The following is a 26,896-nucleotide window of genomic DNA, read 5'->3' as shown; positions in this document are numbered from 1 at the left end:
TCCCTAGTTTGGGTTTGTCTGATGTAACTTCGTAAAATGTTCAGATTATTTATTCTCAAAAGAAACACCAGTGAGGTGGTGTTGGGTCTTTCTTGATATATCACGTCAAAGCAATCTGAATGTCATTTATCCTTACAGCCCTGGTGATATTTAACTCCATGTCTTGATTAAAAGTGGTTATCTGGGCCAGGTATGGTGACGCATGCCTGAAACACCAGCACTTAGGAGGCTGAGGCAAGAGCATCCATGTGAGGGAAGACCAGCCTGGGCTCCACAGTGAGCTCCAGGCCAGCCTGAACTGCATAGCAAGACCCTGTGTCAGAAAGGAAAAAAAAATTATTTGCCAAGTTTCTCCATCTTAAACTGCTGTTTCCTTTATAGTTTAAAGTATCGTGTAGGAAGACACTTTAAAAATATACTAGTTTGGGGGCTGGAGAGATAGCTCAGTGGTCTAAAGCACCTACTTGGAACAAGCTTGTCTAAAGCACAGGGACCGCGGTTCAATCCCCCAGCACCACATGCCAGCCAGCCGCGCCCCCTGGTGGGCTGAGCTGGCCACACACACACACTAAATAAAAATGTTTAAAAAAATATATATATATATACTAGTTTGCATCAAACTTTCTTTCTTCACTAGTTTTAGCATTTAGTGATGTTTCTTACATTCTTCTGTAAGAAAGTTGCACTGTTCTCTTTCATTTATTCATTTGTATCAGTATGGACTCATGAATTATCGTATTCTGTGATGTACCTCTTCTATTACTCTCTTATGCCCCAAACCTTCATGTCCAATCTTTTTATCTTTTGTTATATCTCCAACATTTTTCCAGCTTTTCCTTTCAGGTACAGCCAGATGGTCTAGGCTCCTACTGTACTTTCCTTGTATCAAAGTTAGTAACAGTTATTTCTCTAAGGGGTTCTGGTTTCTTTCAGTGGAGAACATTATTTAAAAACTTCCTTCTGGGCTGGAGAGATGGCTCAGTGGTCTAAAGCACCTACTTGGAACAAGCTTGGCAAAGCACAGGGACCACGGTTCGATTCCCCAGCACCACATGCCAGCCAGCCCCGCCCCCTGGTGGGCTGAGCTGGCCACACACACACACACACACACACACACACACACACACAATAAATAAATATAAATAAATAAATAAAAAATAAAAAAAAATAAAAAAAAATAAAAACTTCCTTCTGGGTAACTAATGTATGTTAATTATTTTCAGTATATATGCTTAATGCTATTTTCTGATATGGCATAGTAATTTTTTTAATCAGTGTCCTTTTTAAGTACTGCACCACCACACCTGGCTTGTATACATATATTGTACATACATATATTTTATAAGCTTCTTCCAAGATTTTTTTTGGGAGGAGCGAGGGGTTGAACCTAGGAGGTTTGAATGTTAAGAGGCAACATTAGCTATAGAGAGGCTGGAGAGATGGCTCAGTAGAATAAGTGTTTCCCTGGCAAGTTCAAGGGCCGGAGTTCAATCCCTGGTTCCGCCAAAAAAACAACAAAACAAAAACAAAACAAAACAAAAACCAAACCAAAACAAAAAATCCCCAAACATTAGCTATAGATCCAAATCTCTGTTCCACAATTTTTACTACATAAAGTTCCAGAAACAGTCTTGTGGAACAGAGGCTTACACCTCCTGGATTTTCAAAAACATCACCAAAGTGTATTCCAAAATAGTACCAAATGGTAGTACCATCAAAGGTATATAAGACATGTTGTAACTAGCTATGTTTGTAATATCTTTCTGAATTTTACCAATTTTAGAGGTTTTTTATCTTTCTAATGGCCATTGGCCATGTATAGTTTGTGATCTATTAATGAACTTTGCTGTCTATATTCTGCCAAAAACACTGAAAATTTTCTTAGGCTTACTTTTTATTTATTTATTTTTCTAAAATTTTTATTTATTTATTTACTTGTGTGTGTGTGTGTGGGGGGCAGCTCAGCCCACTAGGGGGCGGGCTGGCTGGCATGTGGTGCTGGGGGATTGAACCGCAGTCCCTGTGCTTTGCTAAGCTTGTTGTAAGTAGGTGCTTTAGACCACTGAGCCATCTCACCAGCCACTACTTTTTAAAAAAATTTTCTTAGGCTTACTTTTTAAAATCTTTTGATTGTACAGAATGAAGTACATGGGTCAACAGGAAAGCATAATGAATTTTCATGTCCCCATTGTGCATCATCAATGTGATTATACCATTTTCTTTTTTATGAAGTATTTAAAAACAAACCTCAGATATGTTGGCATTTTATTTGTAAATACTTTGGCATACAGACATTTCTTTCTTTTTTAACAAAAAGGACTTCATTTGTAAAGGGTCCCTGGGATGACCCCTGGAAGGCTGGCTTCTGAGGGGTCAGGGACATTTGGGAAGACATGCTTGAATGGGGTGTGCCCTCCATCCTGTCACCCTGGGCTGCTTCAGGGACAGGTGGCACTGGCTCAAAGATAGGGTAAGCTTCAGGGGCCTCAGCTTCCAGCAAATGTGCAACAGGATCCTCCTTGGTCAGCAGTGGGTGTTCATCATTCCCACTTGCAGGTATGACTGTGGGTTCTTTCTCTTGGGCCAGCAGTAGGGACTGAACCTCCTCAGTGACCCCTTTTGGGGGTCCAGCAGGTGACACAGGGCAGGTAGGCTGGGCGTGTGCCCTCAGGGCTGGGCTCAGGATCCTTGGGAGTGGAAACTCTGGTTGCTGTTCTCATCACTAAGATCCAACAGGATAACAGGGCCATCTCCTCAGGGCCACAGGATCTCTGCCCTGGCACCTATCTGCTGTCCTTTCTCCTCCAGAGGGTTCCCCGTGGCACCCACTTGAAGATATGAAGAGAAATGTTCCCCACAGTCATCAAGTGCTTGTCCCATCACCAGACGTTCTTGCTGGTTGCCATCACCTTCTTCATGTCCTCCTTGGTCCGACTCTGGGTCTAAGCCTACATGGTCTGGCTAGCCATGGTGGCAGTGCTGGGGCTGAGCCTACAGCAGGGTTACCTCTAGTTGGGTGGACTCAGGCTTGGGCTCCTCACCAGACTTAGGTACCAGCAAATAGATGTTTCTATCTATCAGATAAGAACTTTTTTGAGGGAGCAATACTGGAGATTGAATCCAGGACATAATACATGCAAAGCAAGCATTGTCATGTGTTACAAAACTAAAATTCTTTCTAGACTACATAAGCACTATACTATACTACAAAATTAACACATTTAAATACCCTTTAGTAACTCAAAATTGGTTTAGTTCCCAAACAGGATCCATATATTGTATTATTATAAAAGTGCCTGCCTGGACCTGAGTTCAATCTCTGGTATCTCCCCTGGTGGGGGGGGGGGGGGACGGACACACAAAACAAAACAAAATCCACCACCACCAACAAAACCAATAGACCCAAATCCCATATATTACTTAATTATCATGGTATTAGGGATTAAATGGATCTTTGCACTGAGCTACACTCCAGCCCTTTCTGTTTTTTGAGACACTCTGATCTTGAATTTGTAATCTTTTTATTTATTTTTTTTGCAGAACCCGGGATTGAACTCAGGCCTTTGCACTTGCCAGGGAAGTGCTTATTCCACTGAGCCATCTCCCTGGCCTCTTGAATTTGTGATCTTTCTGCCTCAGTCTTTTACTATACTCAGGTCCAGCTTCCCTTTTTTTTTTTTTTTTTTTTTGTATTTTTTAGGGAAGTGTCTACAGGGTGTTCAGGGTCTCACTACTAGATCAGACTCCTAGTGATCCGCCTCTTTACAGTCTCAATTGTGTCTCAGTGTGCCCCAGGGTTGGGGCCAGCACGGCAGGCCCAGGGATCGAACCTCTAGCCTTTGCTTGCACGTGCTTTACTCTGCTGAGCTATTTGGCCAGCCCTCCCAATTTTAAATGGCATTTGTCTATTAAGGCTAATTTGTCCAGTAAAATATCCCATTAGAATTATGCAATTTTTTCTTTTTCCTCTGTTTCCTTTAAGTTAGCAGAGGGACAGAAGGTAGATTATATTCAGACTCAAACATCATAGGTGATACTGTGTACTTCCTCCTTACAACAGTAAGATACAAATAATGTTTGGGTGACCCTCTTTTAGTGATGACATATCTGATCAAAGAGTACAACTGATTGTGAGGCTCAATGTTGTTCATCTAGTCCATTCTCCGGAAAGTCCTCCATGAAATGAATGTTTTAACTAGTGTTTTTGGCCATCTGGTGGTGATTTTCTCTAACAAGGTCCCAAAAATGTTCATTTTCTATCATGGCTTCTGCACTTATTATTTTTCTTTGAAGTAATTTTCTGATTATCTGGTCACACTAAAATACAGTTCATATGGAAAAGGTAGCATAAGTACTAGATTATTATTTTTTTTAGATTCTTTTTCTTTATGAAACTATATTTTATTTCTGATTTTTTTTTTTCTGTGCCTGGGATGGATCTCAACATCTTGTACATTTCAGGCAAGTATCTGATTATTGAACTACAGTCCCACACACTTGATATTTTAAGTTAATTCTTTGTATATAAAGAAGTTAGCAAGTGATATTTATTGCTGAAATAAATATCTGGATATAGGGATTAGTCAAACTTCTTTATCTACTTGAAAGGATTTCAAATTTAGTGTCAAGTACAGGTTGATTAAAAAAACAGGTTGATCTTAGGTGATGAAAAAGTAAAGCTGCAATTAACCACTAAGAAGAATATATGCAGTGTATTATTTGTTGAAAAAAAAAAAAAAAAAAGTAAAGCTGCAAAATAACAATTAACAAAAGCATCTTACCTGAACAATATTGTCTACATTGCTAAATTCGACACACTTCTGCCCTCTCTGGTGGTCACAGTAATATTTATTTTGTTTCCACTGAGGGGGTGAGTGGGCACCAGATTGTGGATTGTTTGGTACGCTGAGCTGCATCATCACCATTCCTCCACCAGGTGGCGCTGGCGGCACAGCTGAAACCCAGAATTAGGATGCTGCAATCAATGTATTTTAACAACTAGCTGGCATCTCTGAATATTAGGATAACAGTATTACATTTCTGAATAAAATTTTACCTTACATATTTAATCAATACTTAATCTCTAGTATATGATATTACAAGCACTGTGTTTAAAAAGTCTAAAAGTGAATTGTTTAGGCCCAAATATCTCTAAAAATAATAGTCCTGTTGTTACTGCATTTCACACACTTCTCACAAGACCTAGTAAAAAGCAGCATGACATACATGATCTACAAAAATCTTTAATTTTTTAAATGAATTGTACTAAATAAGTATTATTCTAAATTTAAAATATTGTGAAAAATCAGTACTCTACAGAAATATTTACGCAGTAAAAACTCATCTTTACAGAAAGGAAATTAAAAGTTTGAGACATGGGGGCCAGAAGGGTATACTAGTTCCTGAAATGTCCTCTAACTCTGGGATAACTGTATCACCTCTTCTGTTTCATCTTTTCATTAGAAAAAAGGGCTGGGAAGTCTTCTCAGCTGACTTTATACATTTGTAAGGACCATGTAAGTGTCACAACACTCTGCTAACTGTACAGCAGAAATAAGCAAATGACTGTATCTTTTCTGATGGATCTGTCTGGTGTACTAGTACTGAATCTGTACGTGTACTTCCTGTTACACACAAGCACTGATGGGTGCGACAGGATCCTCGCCCTGCCTCCAAGACTTCAGTTGGTGCTGTGCTATGAATCAAGATGGTTTCTGGTTCCCTTGATGTAGAAACAAGTTGACTAGCATGGCCAGCCACGGAAGGGCTGACTGCATACAGGTATCTGAAAATTTTCTTCAAAGTGGCCCACTGTTGTTATTTACTGATAGTCATGTATCTGTTTCTCAGGAGCTTCCATATATTAAAATATCATTAGAATAAAATTTGGTATAATACCAGAGGTTTGTATAAAATTTGACAGAAACACAGAGGAAGAGTGAATTTTTTTAAATTCTGGAAGAAGTCTTTGTAAAACAGGTGGTTTTCTGAAACACATCTTATGAATGAGAAGACTTTAGCCAACATGGGATGGTCAATCAGCATTCCAGACAGAATGAAAAACAGGTACAAAAGTATTTTGGTGGGGGATGAAAGAATATGCTGTATTATAAAACAAACTTCTGCATGATTTGAGCACACGTGTATAATTAGGGGGCTTGCTTGCCAGGGAATTTAGGTGGGAATTCTGTCAGAGGAATGATGCAGGATTTTGGTTTCAGGACAATTTTTGAAACTGTGCCTATGTGTGTGTGTAGGTATATATTACATGTATGTGTCTTGGAGAGGAGGAAAAGTTGGGGGTGAGAACAGCATGTAATAAGCAGATTTTTAAGAGTTTACTACAAATAAGAAAAATTAGGTTGGGGATATAGCTCAGTGGCACAAGACCTGTCTGGCAAGTGAGAGGTCCTGAGTTCAATTCCTGATAACACACACACACACACACACACACACACACACAAAGGTAATCAGGGTTGTGGAAAGGGTAACTGTATCAGTATGAAGGGGAAGGACAGAGGTGGTTTAATTATAGTTTTGAAATTTTTGTTTTGGCGTTAGTGGAGGGTGAGGTAAGAGATGCACAAAGAGCTGGAAAATAACTACACTGATGTGCCTCTGACATATTAGATAGAGATGCTCAGTAGGGATCCGGCTGTGCTGACTTTCTCAGCAGAAATAAGATTTGGGAGGTGCTGGCAAAAGGCAGGGGCTGAATCTGTAGGGCAGGTAGGCTGGACGGTCTATAAAGAGCAAGGCGAGAGGTGAGAGGAGGGCCTGGAGAAGGGGCCCCAGAGAACCGCACGTACAGTGGAGGAGAGCCAGGACAGCGGAAAACAGCCATGGAGAGGAAGGAGTGGACTGTGTACCCTAGGCCTGATGCAGCGTGACAGCTCAATGCCCTGAGAATATGTCTCATATTACAAGTTGAGAATCTTCTTATAGAAATACTAAAGAAAATTAATGGAGGTGTTTCTCAAATGGGCAAACCATGAACTGTTTTTGAGTAATCTATTCGTACCAGCACACTGGTGGCCGTGAAGCTGTTGGGAACCACATGGTGAAGTAGCTCGAGGAAACTGTACTTCTGGTCCTGGGGGCTGCAAGTAACCTACTGAAGAGCTGTGGGGAAAAAGACAATACAAACACAGCACGATGAGAAGAAGCAGACAAGAATCTCTGAAGTAACAGTCCTACAAAGATATATAAATAGATTTTTCATGCTAGTAGGGGCAAGTCAAACTTTGTGAATTAGAAGTACTTTGTTGGGCAAAATATGCTTTCTGATCATAGCACTGAAAAACCAGGAGATTATTAAACTACTCTCACTACTATTATTACTGCTATTACTCTGTTATTATTACTATTACTTTATTACTATTTATTATTATTATTTTTTTTTTTTGTGGAACTGGGGATTGATCCTTGCGCTTGCCAGGGAAGCGCTTATTGCACTGAGCCATCTCCCCAGCCCCTACTCTACTACTATTAAGCTACGATCTATGTGTGTCTGATTACAGAAACTAATAAGGTATTCTCTAAATAATGAAAAAAAAAAAAAAAAAAAAAGCTCTACACTTACAAATCATTCCAAATGTCTTTTGTATTGTTCAAATAATTATTTTTAAAAAAGAAAACTAAGAGCTGGCCATGGCGGCACATGCCTATAATCCCAGCATTTGGGAAGTTGAGGCAGGAGGATCAATGCAAGTTGGAGACCAGCCTGGGATACAAAGCGAGCTCAAGCCCAGCCTGAACTACACAGCAAGACCCTATCTCATCCCCCCCGAACCCCCCCCAACTAAGTCATTAGTTTATCAAATAAGGGGCATACTTGGAGCTGGTCTGTAGCTCAGCGGTACTGCCCCTGCACTGCATGAGTGGTCCTGAATTCCACCCCATCAGAATCCTCCAGATTCTGATGAGAATATATAATTTGTCACTCATAAGACTCAAAATAAGTACGTTCTGAAAAAGGTATTAAGAATGAAGGCATCAACATATATGTTTAAGCATATTCTAATGAGCAAACCTGAAAAAGGGGTCAATTTGTGTAATAAATTACTCTTGTATTTTTAAAGTTTTTGATACTTATCCTTTTTTTAAAAAAATTATTTATTTGTACATTTATTTAGTGTGTGTGTGTGTGTGTGTGTGTGTGTGTGTGTGGCCAGCTCAGCCCACCAGGGGGCGGGGCTGGCTGGCATGTGGTGCTGGGGGATTGAACCGCGCGGTCCCTGTGCTTTGCTAAGCTTGTTCTAAGTAGGTGCTTTAGACCACTGAGCCATCTCTCCAGCCCCTTGATACTTATCCTTAATAAGGATTTGCCATAATTTCTCTAAAACTACAGTGAATTCTTTTAGAATAATAGTTTAAAGACATGGAATGGTACTACTGAAGCTAATACAAATGATTTTTCTTTTCTATTGGCCGAACTAGGAATTGAACTCAGACCCTTGTGCTTGCCAGGGAAGCACTTATTCCACTAAGCCATCTCCCCAGCCCCCTGAAGCTAATACAAATGAACAAGAAAATTTTTTTTCAACTTTTTTTTTTTTTTTTTTTTGATACCAGGAATTGAACTCAAGACCTTGCACTTGCCAGGTTGATGCTGTACCACTGAGCCATATCCCCAGCCCTCCAGATCAGGACATTTAATTTATATCTAAAGTATCATTAGTCTGTCTGTCTTTGTTTCTTTCGTACAGGGTCTACAGGGTCTCACCACAGATTGAACGCAATAGTGATTTTCCTGTTTTAGCCTCCCAAGCACTGGGATTATAGGCACATGTCAGCATGCTGGGGGTGGGGCCGGCAGGGCACACCAGGGATCAAACCAGGTCCCTGCATCTGCCTACGCAGGCGCTTTAGCTGAGTTATCTGGCTGGCTCTATTTGTTAATTTTTTAATCTTTTACTTACTTATTTGGCACAGGGTCATGATCATGCTCCACAGTTCAGACTCATAGTGATCCTCCTGTCTCAGCCTCCGCAGCGCTGGGATTACATGCACTACCACGCCTGGTTTTGGTGGCTGGCATAGTGTGCATGCACTACCCCAGGTCCTTTTGCTTGCCAGGCAGGTGCTTAGACCCCTGAGTTATCTCCCCAGCCCGCTAGTCTTCTGTTTAATTTTTAGAAAAGTAGTATTAATCAACTAAATAATTATTTTGGCACTCGCCTGCCATATGGTTATATTACAAAATGCTACTTTAGATTCTACTACTGAACGAATTACAGAGAATACAGGAAGATGTGAAATGATACCAGATGATACACTCAGTCATGACCAGACCACAATAAACTCTGAGAGACAATGTTTGAGGACATAAACAATATTTATGGGATGTATATGTTTTAGTTAATGACTTAAGGAAATTAGGGGGACCGAAGATATAACACAGTGGCACAGTGCTGTTTGAGTCCTGATTAAAAAAAAAAAAAAAAAAAAAAGGAAGTTAGGAATTAGAAAAATTTTAAAGACAAGAATGTTACTATGGTTATGTGGCTTTTTAAAAACACCGTTAGAGCTTTACAGAAACCTATATGGAAATACTTACACATGAGAGGCACCTACCTATAATACCAACACTTTATGGAGGCTGAGGCAGGCTCAAAAACAAAACTATACCCTCCAACCAGTCAAACAAAAAATAAAAACAAACAACTTAAAATACTTACAAATGAAATAACATGGTATCTGGAATTTATTTCAAAATAACATGGGCGAGGGAGTGGCACAGAGATGACAATAGATGAGTCATTAGCCCAGAGTAGCTGAAGTTAAGTGTGGCTGGAGGGTTCAGCACAATTGTGTTTACATTTATGCATGTTTAGGTGCGTCCAGGTGGGCTGGGGAGACAGTTCGGCTGGTGTGTGTGGGTGGTCTAAGCTCCTGTTTGGCCAGCGCAAGGACCTGGGTTCGATACGAAGTACCGCATACCATGCCAGCCCTGAAGCACGCTGCCCTGAAACAGGGCTTGGTAGTGTACACTTGTAATCCCAGCGCTGGGGAGGCTGAGACAAGGGGATCAGTACAAGTCCAAGCTGCATAGCAAGACTCTATGTCAGATAAATAAATAAAGATTAATCCTAATTAAGTAAAAATATCTTTTTTTTTAGTGACAGTAGCTCTGCAATTGAATAAAACAGAAAAATAAAAGAACGATGAAGAGAAGATTTTGTAAAAAGTGATTTAGGGACTATAATGGTAGATACGTTGTGTCAACTTGAGAAGTTTAGAGGTTTAAGCAACTCAACAGGTAGCCAGGGCTCTCACAATTTTATTTTTAATCATTTATTTATTTGGTACAGGGTATTGCTATAGCTTGGACTCACAGTGATGCTCCAGTCTCAGCCTCTCCAACACTGGGATTATAGGTGTGCCCCACCACACCCGGTTTCAGTGGCCAGCACAGCCCGCCCAGGATTCTGGGGCCCGCTTGGTACGTGCTATCAGGGAATGAACCTGGGTCCTTGCGCTTGCAGGCAGGTGTGTATAGACCACCAAGCTTTCTCCCTAGCCCAGGTCCTCACTTGGTAAACACCCTTTTCCTGTACAAGAGCGCATGGAGACTCTGTGAGTGCTGTACCCACCCTGGGTGGTGGTGGTGGTAGCCTGCTTAGGATACGAGGGAGGAAAACAGGGAGGAAAAGACGACCGTCTCCTGTTTTTGTTCTTGCTGCTTCTGCTGCCTCCCGCCTCTTTAACCTGCTGCCACTGTGTGATGCCACCCTGCCTTGGAGTCAGCTAGTCATGGACTGAAATCTCCACAAATTGTTACCTAAACAAACCTTTCCTTCCTTAATTTTGGGTGTTGGGTATTTTGTCTCAGTAATGAGAGTAAAATAACACATGGATCATAGTAAAAATAGTACTTTCTGAATCTGGTGTTAACCAGTTAGATTGTTTTTTTTTTTCTTTTTTGCGGAACTGGGGATTGAACTCAGGCCACTGCACTTGCCAGGGAAGTGCTTATTCCACTGAGCCATCTCCCCGGCCCCAACCAGTTAGATTGTATATCATTTTTTGTTTTGTTTTGAGACAAGGTCTTGCTGTGTAGTTCTTTTTTTTTTTCTTTACAACTGGGGATTGAACTCGGGGCCTTGTGCTTAGGCAAGCACACTTATTCTACTGAGCCATCTCCCCAGCCCCCTTGCTGGGTAGTTCAGGCTGGTCTTGAACTCACTACAGAGTCCAGTATGGCCTCGAACTTGCAAAGAACCTCTTTCTTTGGCCTCCTGAGTGCTGGGATTACAGGTGTGTGCCACCATAGTTGGCTCCAGACTGTACAGAATTATTAGCTACCTCTGGAAATAGGATAGCTTAAAAAACAATTTGTGAACATGTCAATAATGAGAAGAGAGATAAAGTTTCTCATAATTTTTTAAAAATCATTTGATACAGGGTCTTCCTAAGCAGTTCAGACTTGTAGTGATCCTCCTGCTTCAGCCTCCCCAGTGCTGGGATTACAAGTGTGCGCCACCATGCCCGGTTTCAGGGCTTGCACAGTGTCTCTGGGGACCTGGGGCTGGCACTGCATGTGGCACTAGGGATTGAACTTGGACCTTGAGCTTGCCATGCAGGCTTTTAGACCTGGGAGGAAAGTTTTTATACTTTCTTCTAATTCATTTGAACAGCTCCCTTGGGTGATGTGGCCCTTCTCACCCTGATCTTGTTCCTTAGCATATGTTATTCAAGTTCTGAGCCACAGAGGTGACAGGAAACCACCCCAAAAAAGGAAGAAAATTTTCATATCCTTGAACTGAGCAATGCATCCCACATTATTAAATTATAAATGCCAATACAGTTTGTGGTAAATGAACACAAATCAATTTCAGAATTGTTTTTATGTTTCTTTTTTTGAGACAGGGTATTGCTGTACAAATCAGACTGGCCTTGAGCTTGTTTTATAGCTCTGGCTGGCCTGGAAATCACGGCAATCTTCTTGCCTCAGCCTCTGAGTGCTACAGGCATGCACCACTACGCCCGGCCCAGGTTTCAGTATTATGAAAAGTCCCAAGACACACAGACAATAGATTAAGCGAAGTGCTATGGTCTCATATCACTTAAAACATTTTAGAAAAGTGAAAAACAGTCAGTATTTAAATGTCATCATTTTTATTTTTTGATGTGCTGAGGACTGAACCCAGTGCCTTACAGGTGCTAGACAAGTGCCCAGCTCTGACTTTCATTAATTCTTTCCTTAATGTTAAAAAATATTTATGTAATATATCAGAAAGGAATGAAGTGTAGTTTGAAAATTTTCTCCTTTGGAAGATAGTAGCAGATCTGATTTAATTTGATTTACTGATTCACTGACTTCTTTTGTTTTTTGACTCTGTATCCCACACTGGCCTCAACTCATAAGGATCCTTCTGCCTCAGCCTCTTGAGTGCTGGGATTATGGGTGTGTGCCACCATACCTGGCAAGAGGCAGATTTTAAAACGTGAAATACTAAGCCTCATCTTGAGAAGTCTGTATTTTGTCCTTGAATAAAACAATATAATTTAAAAAGTCTCATGAACCTGTTCAGTCTTGAATTTATTGTAAGTCCTGGCTTAAAACTATAATGCATGAATTAAGAATAATTAATAATATCAACTTTCACAGATACTAAGGACACTGTAACAAAGATTACCCTTGTCACTTTACCAAAATTTTGCCACTCTTTAAGAGCAACACTAGGGTCCGGGAAGATAGCTCAGTAGAATAAGCGCTTCCCTGGCAAGCGCAAGGGCCTGGGTTCAATCCCCAGTTCTGGAGGAAAAAAAAAAAAAAAAAAAGAGCAACATTTTCTTAGAGTAAGGTATAGCAATTTCAGTGGCTATTACAGGCTTACAGGATTAATCAAGACTGCTAAATTGGGGGCCGGGGAGATGGCTCAGTGGAATAAACTCTTCTCTGGCAAGCACAAGGGCCTGAGTTCAATCCCTGGTTCCACCCCCCCCAACCAAAAAAAAAGACTGCTAAATTATTATGAGATATCTAAAAGTTTCTCCTGGTTTTTTTTTTATAATGTTCACCTTATTTCTATGACATTCTATGTACTTCATAAATAGAAATTTCCCTTTTCTCCAGTTATTTCTCCATTTCTACTATATTTTAAAATCAAAGCCATGATAGAAAAAAAAAAAAAAAAAAGAAAAGAAAGATTAGGGCCAGGGAGACAGCTCAGCTACTTAAGTGCCTGCCTGGCAAACACGAGACCCTGAGTTCAATCCCTGGCATCAAAAACAAAAAACAAAAAAACAAAGCTCCCCCTCCCTCCCTCCCTCCCTGTCTCTCTCTATTTGGTTGTTGCAGGGTTTCAGATTCGTGGTGATCCTCCCGCTTTCAGCCTCCCCAGTGCTGGGATTATAGGTGTGCCACTACTAACTCTGGCCAGTTTAGCACGCCTGGGGGCAGGGCTGGTGTGGAACTAGGATGGAACCATGGTCTTTGTACTTGCCTAAGCAGGTGCTTTAGTCTGCTGAACTATCTTGCCAGTCCCTAGTATTAAATACTTTCAAAATCAGAAAGCTCAGGTAGGATCTTATAGCTCAGTGATAGAATACTTGCCTAGCAGTCCTGGGCTTGTTCCTTACCACAGCAAAATATACTCCCAGAAATTCACTGCAGTCTACCAGTGTGAAGAATAGCTTCTATGTCTTATGACTCTTTAATGAATGCTTCAAATTGGCCTTTTAAGCCATGCTATTAATGGCATTTTCATTACATCATGGTAATTTATTGGATACATCTACTATTAGTGGAAATCAATGCTCTTAAAATATACTCATTAGACAGTCTTGCAAATTCAAATGACATTACACAACATTACATTGCTGTCTATTTTAATGGCTTCTGACATTTCATATTTGACCTAATACAAGGCACCATCAATTTGGATGTCAGAAGAGAACATGGCTTAGAGAGTTCAAATGCAACTGTTTATTTGTTGTGACACTACATGCCAATACCCTGATTTCAAAACCAGACTCAGCTAAAAAATAAAACTACAGGCCAATTTATTTAATAAATATAGATGCAAGATTCTCAACAAGATAGTGGCAAACAGAATGCAGCAAGTCATTAAAAAGGTCATATATCGCAAGCAAGCAGGCTTCGTCCCAAAGATGCAAAAATGACCCAACATAAGTCAATAAAAAAAACCATATGATCATCTCAACAGAAGCAAAATACGTCTGTCAGGAAGACCTCATCTTAATCTCATAAAAGCCATTTATGATAAATCCATAACCAACATCATACTAAATCAAAAGGCTGGGCACTGTGGCTCAGACCTATAATCTCAGCACTTAGGAGGCAAAGGTAGGAGGATTGGTGGGAGTGCAAGGCCAGCAGGGACTACAAAGTGAGTTCAAAGCCAGCTTAAACTGCACAGTGAAACCATGTCTCAAAAGGACAAAGCAAACAAGAGAAACAGAAATGCTGAAAATTTTCCTTCTAAAATCAGGAACAAGACGGCTGCTATTACCACTTGTGTTCAATTATAGTTTCAAAACAGCCAGAGCAATCAGAAGACAGAAAGAAGTTAAAGGGATTCATACAGGAAAGGAGTTAGCCAAGTTATCCATGTGTTAGTCCTTATCTGCACACAACATAATCCACAACAGAACAGAAGGTGTAAAAACAACCTGAGGCACATTCAGCTACCTGATCTTTCATAAAAGAACCAAAAACTTATGTTGGAGGCAGGATAGCCTATGTAGCAAATGGTGCTAGAAAAACGGGCTATAAATATACAGAAATATGTAAAGAACTAAAATCAAAACAGATAAAAGTTCTAAATTGTAAAACAATTTACTGGAAGATAAAATAGATAAAAGTCTTGGAGACAGTCACAGGCAAGAATATTCAGAATACATCCCCAGTTATGCATCTGTAATTGCAGCATCTGGGAGGCTGAGACAGGAAGATCATTTTGCATTCAAGGCCAGCCTGAGCTACATAGTGACCTCAAAACCAGTCTGAGCTACACAAGCATAAAACAAAACACAACACAAAAACAAAACAAATTCTGCATAGCAAACAACAAACAATAAAAAGACAACCTACAGAATGGGGAAAAAATTTGCCAGCTCCTCCTGAGACAGAGGACTAATATCAATACTATGTAAATAACTAAAAAACGCAAAACCAAACCTAAACAATGAGAGCTGGCCAGATATCTCAGCAGATTACCACTGCATCACATCTCCAGCCCTTGCACTCTTGGTAATTTTTGATTAGGTAAGACTACTTTGAAAAATAGAAAGAAAGGAACTTTTATGAATAAGGTATTAAGATAACAAAAAAGTTTTTAAAGGGGAGCAAGTTTCTAAGTTACCTCTTTCTACTTTTTTTTTTTTTTGGCGGAACCAGGGATTGAACTCAGGCCCTTGTGCTTGCCAGGGAAGCGTTTATTCCACTGAGCCATCTCCCTGGCGCCCATTATGCTTTCTTGTTCTTTCCTTTCTTCCTTTTTTTTTTTTAGGCGGAACCAGGGATTGAACTCAGGCCCCTGCACTTGCCAGGGAAGTGCTAATTCCACTGAGCCATCTCCTGGGCCCTCTTTCTACTTTTGAATTATTCTCAGTTTAGATTTTTGTAGTTTTTATCCAAGTAACTTTTATGCTTTTTATTTTATTTTAAAAAATTTTATGCTTTTGTAATTTTCAAAAATCTGTAATGACTTCCTTTATTCCTGAAGATTTTTGAATGGCTAGTCTCAAATCTTGCTCTTTTATTAGGTATTTCTTCAGGCAACAAGTAACCTAACTAGCATGCACTCCTCTGAGACCAGCCAACCTAGTTTGGAAGTAGAATAGTATGTGTCGAAAGTCTGTAGCATAGCCTGTGTAATTTATTTGGTGAATAATTTCTGGGGCTTGGAAGGGAGCTGGTTTCTGTATTTTACTTTGTATTAAGGATGGTATGAGAGGCACGTTAAAGAAAGTTCTTTCAAACTCCATCCTTCTGACTTCTGTTTTTTGGATAAGCCAGAATAACAGGAACTGAATTTATCCTATCTTAACTAAAAAAATGAGAAAACTGCATGAAGCAACTGTTTTCAGATGGTGAGCGGGAGGTACCTAAGAAAAGTAAACTCAGAGAAGATACCAAAGGAAGTCTTGCAAACTTAGTGCCCAGATTCCCTGCCACAACTCAGGAGAGGAGCCCACGCAGAGCTTCTAAATTAGGAGATGGAGATTATAATCTTTTATTCACAAGACTTCATTAGCTATCTTTCTTACTTTTCTCTTGTTGATGAGACAAAATACCTGACATACAAAGTTAAAGGAGGAAAGGTCTATTTAACTGTTTGTAGAGATGTCAGCCTCAGCTGACTCCAAAGCAGGATGGGTTAGTGGAGGGGAATTACAGGGTAAAACCAGTTCATGGCAAGCAGAAGACAACAAAAGCAAGCAAGCAAGCAAGCAAGCAAGCAAGCAAGCAAGCAAGCAAGCAAGCAAGGGAGAAACCTCTTTCTGTCCCTTACATTGTATCCAGGCTACTGACTAGGGCAGTGCTAAACTAACCAGTGTACTGATTTAGTAATCATTTACTTTTAATCCCAGCATCATACATTCTAGATTCTGCCACATTTGAGAAAGCTCCACCTATGAATGTGTAAGGACTCAGTGTGTGTGTGTGTGTGTGTGTGTGTGTGTGTGTAGCGCTCATGTAGACACAGGTCCTAAGACTGATCTAAACTTGTTATTCTCTTTTTCTTCTTCTCCTCCCCCCCCCCCCATTTATGTATTTGGTACAGGGCCTCACTATGCAGCTCGGACTCATAGTGATCATCCTGTTTTCAGCCAGCACTGGGATTACGGGAGTGTGCCAGCATATCCTGTCTCCAGACTAGCTCAGCATGCCCCAGGGGTGTGGCCGGGGATCAACCCTAGTTCCTGTGCTTGCCAAAGCAGGTGCTTAGTCTAGGCGCTTACTCCACTGAGCTATCTCACCAGCACTTGTTATTTTCTTCTTGAAGGTCCTTTTCACCACATACTACCTCAAAGGTTACAAATAATATCTTGTGGTCACATTCAATGTTTTCCCCTTAATGACCTTTATTTTCCCAACATGTTAATCCCTGAAGTCTCTTTGTAGGTTGGCTCTTATGTCTTTTATGAATGGTGTGAGCTTTCATTTCTGATCATATTGATACAAGGAACCTCCAAATGACACAGGGACAAAAATGATCTCCCAACCTAAAAGGAACCTGGGATGAGTTTGTGGTCTCTAAAACCAAAGAATGAATTTTAGGAACAAACAGAGGTTATAAGCAGAATATATTTATTGGCGGAAAGAAAGCTCCTGTCGGAAAGAGGGACAGGAAGGAGGCCCCTCCCCCAGCAGGTATCCCTGGGAAGCTCTCTCATCCAGGGACTTTTATAGAGTAAAACCATGTGGTGAGGCGGGTCTAAGGTGGTAGAGAAGACATGGGAACCCACTTAGGTGGGCATGAAGTGGGACAAAACTATGGTCAGCCAATGAGATTACAAGCACCATTGCTCTGGTAAACTTGATTAAATTCAGTACCAAATGGGGAAGCCAGTCATGTAGCATGCGGGCATGAATCCTGGACAGGGTCTCTTCCTGTTGGGGGTTGGGCTAGTGACTCATTTGGGCTCTTTCAAGGTGAATGACAAGTATTTAGAATAGCAATCCCTGATGCCCATCCCTAGGGAAGTATGTAGCTGTTTCCTCTTTTGGTTTGAGGTCTGGCCCATATGCGAAGTGTCTGTCTCTTCCAAGCTGCAAAGTCACCTTGTCTTCCACCTTGTCTCCTTGAGCGCCTGGCCATGTCTGACTGTGTACAATATTTCTATCTAATTCAGCTGCTGACAACAATATTTTTTTTTTTTTTTTTTTTTTTTTATTGCTGATCATCTGTACTACAGTTTTCAAACTATGGCTTGTGGATTAGATCTAGGTCCAATCCTGGGTCTAAATGTCCCTGAAGCTAAGAATGGTTTCTACAGATGAAAATTTATAGTCAATTTGATGATATGGAACATTAATCTTGACTCCCAGAGTCTCTTTATGTATACCAGGCTGCCCATAAACTCCTGGCTGTCCTCCTGACAGCCTTCCAAATGCTGGGATTATACCGTGCACCACCATGCCTTCTAGTATGTATTTTAAAGTAAATGTATCCAAATTACAGTCACAAAAATGCTTTCCAATTTAATACTATATTGTTATTAGTGAGATAGTTTCCATCAAGAATCATCAAATCTTTAATTTTCAAGTATTAATACATTTAAATACGTGTATCTTTTCTTCAAAGTGGATGCCAGATTGGCCCCTTTCCTACTGTGCACAACCAGGGCGGGGCACACCACTGTGTGATGCAATACGTACAACATCCTACTGTTCGTGGTCTCTTCCCACGTCAAATCTCTCTCTCCTTTTAACGTATTTAGTACAGGGTCCACAGGGTCTCCTAGTGATTCTCCTGTTTTCAGCCTCCCAAGCACTGGGATTACAGGCGTGTGCCCAGTATCATTTGCCCTCACAGCGTGCCCCTGAGGCAGGGCCAGCACGACACAACGGGGATCAAAACCTGGTCCCTGTCTCTGCCTAAGCAGGCGTTTTAATTTGCTGAGCTATCTGGCTGGCCTGTAAAGCATAAGTTTCTTAGTTCAAACTTTGAGACTTTTTTTTTTGGAACCGGGGGTTGAACTCAGGCCCTTGCACTTGCCAGGCAAGCGCTTATTCTACTGAGCTCTCGCCCCGGCCCAAACTTTGAGACTCTTATTCAAGCTTTTTTTTTTTGTGGTGCTGGGGATTTAACTCAGGACCATGCGCTTGCCAGGCAGGCGCTTATTCTACTCAGCTACCTCCCTGGTCCCAAGTTACTTCTGTTCCTCTTCTAACATAAAATGAAAAATTCAGTTATTCTATGGAAAGATGCTCAAGCATAATGTGTGTGTATATCTATCTATCTATCTATCTATCTATCTATCTATCTATCTATCTATCTATATGTATGTCCACCAAAATGGTAAGCAAGAAATCTGTTATATTCACTAAAGAGGAAATCGGTATTCCAAAACAGCAATGTTTAAGCAGTAAAAATAAATTTAGTCTTTTGTACTTTATTAATGCAACAAGTACACATTTTTTATCTGTTAGCCTACAGAATTATATATGTTACCTACAAGCAGACTGTATAAAATATATTGGTTTGTCATTTAAAAATTGTGGGCTGGGGATATAGCTCAGCAGTACAGTACCTGCCTGATAAGCACAAGGTGCTCAGTTTGATTCTAGGCACACACACACACACACACACACACACACACACACACACACAAAAGAAAAAGTATAATTTTATTTTTTTCAGGGCTTGAAGATCAAATACATGGCTTGGATATGCTAAGGACAAGCCCCTACCACTGAGCTACACTCTCAGCCACACAAGGTATTCATTCAGGTGTAGAAACAGTATTGTTATTACAGGCACTATGTCGCACAGCAGAGCTCCAGAATGCATTATCCTTACATAACTTCAGTTTTATTCCCTACTAGGTATAACTTATCTTTAAGCAACAATACAGGTGATTCTTTGCCAACACACTGTTTAGACTAAAATATATTATGAACAATTACTTCAAAGAAAGGCTAAAGATAAAATGTTGAACCTGATGAATACTTAGAAGTAAAAAGTGTTCAAGACACATCAGAAATAGGGCTATGAAGTGAATTCAAGGCCAGCCTGAACTGCACAGGGAGACCTTGGCACAAAAAAAAAAAAAAAAAAAAAGAGACTGGGTAGAGGAAAAAGGAAAAAAGATTTAAATGTAGGTTTTCCTTTTTCATAAATTCCCTAAGGCATTTTCTTTAAAGAGTTTTAATAAAATAAAGGTGACAGTCTCTTCAAGTTCCTCATTGTATTTTATGCTACCCTTTGAGGTAATGGATCAAAGACATCTGAATTTTATACTTCAAAGTTTCAAGATAAAAATGGGAAAATAAACATAGAACAGGAGAAAAACCAGTAAAAATGAGGGTATTTTGAAGATATTAACTTGTTTTCTTTTGTGTTTGTATGATTATTATTATTTTTTTTAAATTTTATTTAGTGTGTGTGTGTGTGTGTGTGTGTGGCCAGCTCAGCCCACCTGGGGGCGGGGCTGGCTGGCATGTGGTGCTGGGGGATTGAACCGTGGTCCCTGTGCTTTGCTAAGCTTGTTCTAAGTACGTGCTTTAGACCACTGAGCCATCTCACCAGCCCTATTTTTATTTTTTTGGTGGAACTGGAGATTGAACTCAGGCCTGCTTATTCTACTGAGCTGTCTCCCTTGCCCTACTTGCTTTCTTTTGAATGCTACAAGTCCCAAACTATTTTTTTTCCGAAACATAAAATTGAGAAAAATGCCATTATTGAGCTGTGCTCAATACTTCCAGTGACATATGACAGCACAGTTTCCAGCCAGATCATAAATAAAAAGTTGAGGTAATAATAAAAATGATTCTAGGGCTTGCTGGATAGCTCAGCAGACTAAAGCACACGCTTATGCAGATACAGGGATGAGGTTTGTCACCTCTGGAACATGCTGAGACTACAAATGAGACTGGGCATGGTGGCTTATGCCTGTAATCTCAGTGCTTGGGAGGCTGAAAACAGGAGGGTCACTACAAGTCCGATCTGTATAGTGAGTCCCTATGGACCCTGTACTAAAATACATTAAAAAAAAGAAAAAAATTATAATTCTATTTTTCAGCACAAAAAGCCTCTATAAGAAAACAAGGTTGTTGAGTAACTCATGCTAAGTCAGAAAGTTTTCCAAACAGAAGTTACTTAGTGTCCTTGTAGGAATCTTTTTATAATCTCAAAACAGAGCAAAAGCTATTACAGTACATTTAGTAACTAAAACATAATACTATTGGGATCAGGACTTGTGTGATAGAGTTTAAGATACTTTCCAACCCAGATATATCTGTTGGTATGTTATGTTAAGACACTGTGTTTAATATGAAATCAATAGTGACAAATACACAGTGTTACTTTTAAATCTGTAAAACATTACCGGACTATAGTCTCTTACGGAAAGCTTAAGTCATGGATGAATAATAAGAGAGTTGTTTATTGTAGACCAGTAGATCTGGTAGTCACTAGGATCACCTGGAAGGCTTAACAAACAGGGTGTTCAGGCAGAAGATCTGGCCCAGACTAATTAAAAAAAAATAAGGGAGAAAATTAAGAAAAAACCCAGTATTGTATGTTCTGAGTGCACTAGAGGCCATCCTCACATGCTGCCAAGATTAAAAATCCCTGGAAGGTGCTATGCTAATAAGGTGAGGCGCTAGAAATCAGGAAATAAAAGTTTAGAACTTTGTGTCAAATTCTTTTTTTTTATTCCCCCACTGCCCTGTGTCAACTTCTTAGAATTAATCTTCTCTTATGTTTTATAGTCTCTACATGTATAATATAAACATACCACTCCCTTTGATTTTTTTTTTTAATTTTATTTATTTGTGTGTGTGCCAGGGGGCGGGGCTGGCTGGCATGTGGTGCTGAGGGATTGAACTGCGGTCCCTGTGCTTTGCTAAGCTTGTTCTAAGTAGGTGCTTTAGACCACTGAGCCATCTCACCAGCCCACCCCTTGATTTTTTGAGACAGGATTTCACTTTAGCTAAGGCTGGCCTTGACCTTGTGGTGATCCTTTTGCTTCAGCCTCCTTAGTACTGGGATCACAGTGCTTTAGAGAAGGATTTTTTTTTTTTTTTTGGCTGGCTCAGCCTGCCTTAAGGGCAGATCTGGTAAGGCAGGTAGCGGTGGGGTTTGAACTGAGGTATCCTGAGCCTGGCTGCATTTGCATGAGCAGGTGCGTAAATAACCGAGCTAACCAGCAGGCCCCCTCACAGTGCTTTTTATCACTTTCAGAAAGATAATGTGAAGGTAAATGAAATTCTAGAAATGTTAGAAATCTGGGCAAGAAAAACATTTGAGAGATTTTTATTTCAATTTCTAAACTTTCTGTAGAAAAGTACCATCTTGGAAGAAATAAAACTGAAGGTAGGCTGGGGAGATGGCTCAGTGGAATAAACGCTTCCCTGGCAAGCACAAAGGGCCTGAGTTCAATCCCTGGTTCCAGAAAAAACAAAACAAAAAACATATAAAACTGAAGGTAAAGAATATGATGACCAGGCAGATAGGGGTCTAACGCAAGGGCTACATACAACACCTAGGCATCAATGTTGTTCCTTACAACATTCAAATGGGCTCTCCTTTGTATTTACCTTGAATTATTGTTTCATATGTATAAATTTAGTTTTCAATAAAAATTATAATTGTCTAAGAACAACATTATATCCTGTTTTCATATATAAACACGTTATATTTAAATACACAAATTTTTGCTGGATTGACTCTGTGGCATTTGGAAGAAAGGCAAACTTCCATGTTGCGAGCTGTGGTGGATGCACATCTATAATCCCAGCACTTGTGAGGCCAACACTGAGACAGGAGGATTGCTGTGAGTTGAGGGCCAGCTTGAACAACATAACGAGACCCTGTCTCAAAAAGATCAAAAGCTGCAAAAAGCCAATCCCCCCAAACCAAACCAAAAGAACAAAAATTACACTGAGAACCCTCAGTGACATTTATTCTTTTAACAAAAACTTAATCATGTAGTATTTATCCCTTTATGATTGACTTATTTTACTTATCGTAAGGTCCTCAATGTTCAGTCATGTCACTGAACACTATTTCAGTCAAATATTGTTGCATTTCCTTAATTTTAGGCTCAAATAATGTTCCATGGTATGTACACACACTTTCTTTATCCATTCATCCATGGACGAACACTTATTTTTACATCTTGCCTATTGTCAGTAATGAACATGGAGTACAACTGTCTCTTATGGTTCCTGATTTGTATTCTCTGGAATAATAGTTAAACATATTTCGGATTTGTGGACCATACTGTAGTTTCACTTTTATTTATTTATTTATTTTTTGCAGAATCGGGGATTGAACTCAGGCCCTTGCGCTACTCTACTGAGCCATCTTCCCAGCTCCCGTAGTTTTACTTTTAATTTTGGGGGATACTCCATACTGTTCCCTGAACTTCTTGGACCAATTTACATTTCCACTAGTAGTGTGCAAAGGTTTTTCCTTCTATACATCCTCTTCATCATTTGATATCTTTCTTTCTTTGTTCTTTTGATACAGGATCTTGCTGTATAGTTCAGGCTGCACCTGAACTTACTATGTAGCCCAGGCTGGCCTCAAACTTGTGGCAATTCTCCTGGCTCAGCCTCCCAAGTGCTGGGATTACAGATGGATGCCACCACACCTGTCTCACTGTTTTCATAACAGCCATTCTAATAAGTATGAGCTGATTTTGATTTGTTTTCTCTGTTATTGATATTGATTGAGCATGTTTCCATATATCTATTGACAATTTGTAAATATTCTCTGGAGAAAATTCTACTTTAATCTTTTACTCATGCTGAAAAAAACTGGTTATTTGCTGTTGACGTATTAGAATTCCTTATGTGGTTAGGATATTAACTCACCAGATACATGGCTTGCAAGTATTTTCTTCCCTGCTGCAAGATGCCTTTGTATAAAAAGTGAAATTTAACCCAGGACACATTTCTATTTTTGATGTGTAACAGTTCTAACACAAAAGATGTGGGCATCAATATAATACGAAATTCTAATATAACATGAATTGCAATATCCACAACTAACTTGCCATTTAAAAAGCCTAGGCCTGAACTGGGTGTGATGGCACATGCATGTAATCCCAACACTGGAGAGCGAGAGGCCAAGAAAGGAGATGTTTGAGGCCATCCTGGGCTATATATCAAAACCCTGTCTCAAAAAAAAAAAAAAAAAAAAAAAAAAAAAAAAGCCTAGGCCTCTTTAATTATGCAACTTAACATTGTCAGAAACAATTATGTGAATTCCTCTGGTGGTAGGTAGTCCTGACAAGAAGTAAAATCAGAATAATCACCCATTTTCTGAGGCGTGTTTCAATGGAAAAAGATTCATCAATCCCTTCTTTATCCTTACATCCCACTTTTAACCACAACTGGAAGACTACACCTGCTATGAGTGATGGCAATTTAGCCTTCACTCTAAAAAAGAGCTCAGCTGCCTGCTCTGGTAACCTCACAGGGTTGTTATGACAGTAAATGAAAGGCTTTGTAATATATTCTGAAAAGTGGAATAAAGACCTGACTCAAGGGAACATTACAAAATGACTATTTCTAACATGTTAGGTTTGTCAGAGAAGTTTCTCCTCTTCCAAGTTTAAATTGCTGATGGAATACTTTACAACTTGCTTTAGTATACAGGTGCTATGGTTTATTTCTCTGCTATGCCTCTTTCCCTTTACTGATTAAAAATGAGCACACCAGAACCTGAAAATTCCCACCAAGATATTTCACTGTTAGGTTACGTACAGGAAATATAATCTCCCCCAACTCCTACAGAAGCTTCAAATATTAAATTAATGCTCTAAAGATCAAGGCCTACGGAGAATTAGTAGTCCACTTGGGTGAATAAAAGGGGGCTTACCTAATTTTTAGGTATGGGGAGACTTGATTCTTCTTTAGTTTACATATGGAATGTTTAGCTTATATGGATTTTGTTTAAAAATGGTAGAAAAAGACTTCTACTATTTTTCTCTTCTATATTAGAAAATTATTTCAGTTATTTATCAACTTGAGTCCATTAGTCAACTTTAAAATGAGCAACAGACAGACAACAAGAAGCTGAGTATTACATTTCTTGGTCATACTCACCTTAAATTATTTTGCTGGCCAGGTGAAATGACACTGTAGTAAACTGGCATTCCTGCTGTGGGCACAGATCCTTGACTAGACTGACTAGAGAACATAACAGGCTGTTGATAAGTCTGATGGGCTACTCCTTGAGAACCTTGAGGCAGTGAAACCTAAAAGTTGAAAGACAATTTAAAGACATCTAAATCTTAAAGATGTTCATGTCTCCAGCCTCATAAACTTTTTAAGTATGAGTAGTAAAGAAAAGGTAATGCTGTTTTTTTCCTGGTAAATTGCTTGTACCACTACTATGTTATGTATTCGTTAGTCAGTTATTGTTTTTGGCTAGTACTTAGCAATTACACAGCAGGCTATACACATTAGATCTTGAAAACTGTGACTTATGTATTGAACAAAGTTATTTATTTATTTATTTACACCGAGGACTGAGCTTAGGATCTTGTGCTTGTCAGGCAGGTGCTTAAGGCACTGAACTATATATCCTCAGTCTTTATTTGCCTTTTTGAGACAGGGTCTTATTATGCAGTTCAGACTGGCCTTGAGCTCACTCTGTAGCCCAGGCTGGTCTCCAACTCCCAACAATCCTCCTGCCCCAGGCTCCCAAGTGCTGGGATTACAGACATATGCCACCAAGCCCAATCCTAAGAAAATTACTAAAAAATAAAATTCCACACAAGGATGACCATGTGATATTGGAAGAGGCATAGCCTTTATGCCAGGCAGAGTCAAGTAAGACTCAGAAGGGGTGCACTGGAAAACAGAGCCAGTGAGAACTTTGGAGCTTCAGATAGTTGAGATATCAGCTCAATCACTTTCTTTCTTTCTTTCTTTATTTATTTATTTATTTATTTATTTATTTTTGCGGTACCGGGGATTGAATTCAGGATTCTGCACTTGCCAGGAAAGTGCTTATTCTACTGAGCTATCTCCCTGGCTTTGTGAGCTTCATCACTTTATCATCTCTGTGACACTGAGCAAATGACTAAACTACTCTGAGGTCCCTTGGTTCCATATCTGAAAAACTGAAAACACTATCTCCAGGACAGGGAGGAGGTACTGTGATACTGTGCCTGTTGTGGGACAATAATTAAGAGGATCTAGTACAGGAGGAATTGAATGAAAGAACACCTTTCCAGTTTCTTATCTACAAGAAAGTATATGGACATAATGGGTCCTTCAGTTCTCTAACTTCTAAATGGAAATAATATAGGATAAAGACTTTCTAATTCAAAGATTACTATGATATTATAGCTGGATTATCGCGATTTTTACTAAGGTAAACCAACACAAAAACTTACACTGATGATGTTATCTATAAAGATGATAACAAGGATTAACATTACTGAACACTTACTGCCATGTAACAGGTTCTGTTCTAAGTGCTTTATGTGTATTATCTCATTTAGATACTCTAATCTATGAAGGTAATTTTATCATCTGTATTTTACAGATAGATAAACTGGGATTAAGTAACTTGCTCACAGTTGTACAGCTAGTAAAGAAAGTAGGATTCTAATCCATGCTCTTTTGCAGAACCAGGGATTGAACTCAGGCCCTTGTGCTTGCCAGGGAAGTGCTTATTCCACTGAGCCATCTCCCCAGTAATATCATCCATGCTCTTTGGCTTCAGACTGTCATCACTGTTTTCTCTCCTTAGCTGTGATTTAAAAATTAATGATTCATTTCTGCATACTATGAGGCTGAGGCAGGAAATTGGCAAGTATAAGCCTAGCCTGGACAACTTATCCATTCAAAGAGACTGTCTCAAAATGAAGGAAAAGAAAGAAAGAAAGAACGAGCGAGCAAGTGAGCAAGCTTGAGATACAGCTCAGTGTGAGGGCCCTATGCTTATAGTCCCTAGTACTTTATTTATTTATTTTTTAAATTTTATTTATTTATTTATTTATATGTGTGTGTGTGTGTGTGTGTGTGTGTGGCCAGCTCAGCCCACCAGGGGGCTGGCTGGCTGGCATGTGGTCCTGGGGGATTGAACCACGGTCCCTGTGCTTTGCTAAGCTTGTTCTAAGTAGGTGCTTTAGACCACAGAGCCATCTCACCAGCCCCGTCCCTAGTACTTTAAAAAAACAAATAAATTAACTTCAAAGTCTTGCTTACATAACAAGTATTGAAATGTAACTA

At 39.7% G+C, this 26,896-nt stretch overlaps 1 protein-coding gene and 1 pseudogene across 1 annotated transcript in view; both read right to left on the bottom strand.

Annotated features, from left to right (window-relative positions):
* The window catches only part of R3hdm1 (R3H domain containing 1), a 213,253-nt gene that overhangs the window by 16,274 nt on the left and 170,083 nt on the right, over positions 1 to 26,896 (bottom strand). Inside the window, exons 22-24 of the mRNA XM_023709688.1 lie at positions 24,758 to 24,909; positions 7,022 to 7,122; positions 4,782 to 4,954 (exon numbers count right to left, since the gene is read on the bottom strand). Of these exons, the coding sequence (XP_023565456.1) occupies positions 4,782 to 4,954; positions 7,022 to 7,122; positions 24,758 to 24,909 (426 nt within the window). The remainder of the gene's footprint in view (positions 1 to 4,781; positions 4,955 to 7,021; positions 7,123 to 24,757; positions 24,910 to 26,896) is intronic.
* Positions 2,249 to 2,969, bottom strand: LOC105741494 (annotated as a pseudogene).

Source organism: Octodon degus, unplaced genomic scaffold (assembly GCF_000260255.1).
Source record: "Octodon degus isolate 3935 unplaced genomic scaffold, OctDeg1.0 scaffold00014, whole genome shotgun sequence".
Taxonomy (NCBI): Eukaryota; Metazoa; Chordata; class Mammalia; order Rodentia; family Octodontidae; genus Octodon; species Octodon degus.
Note: the sequence above shows the minus strand (reverse complement) of the source record. Positions and strands in the feature narration are given on the sequence as shown.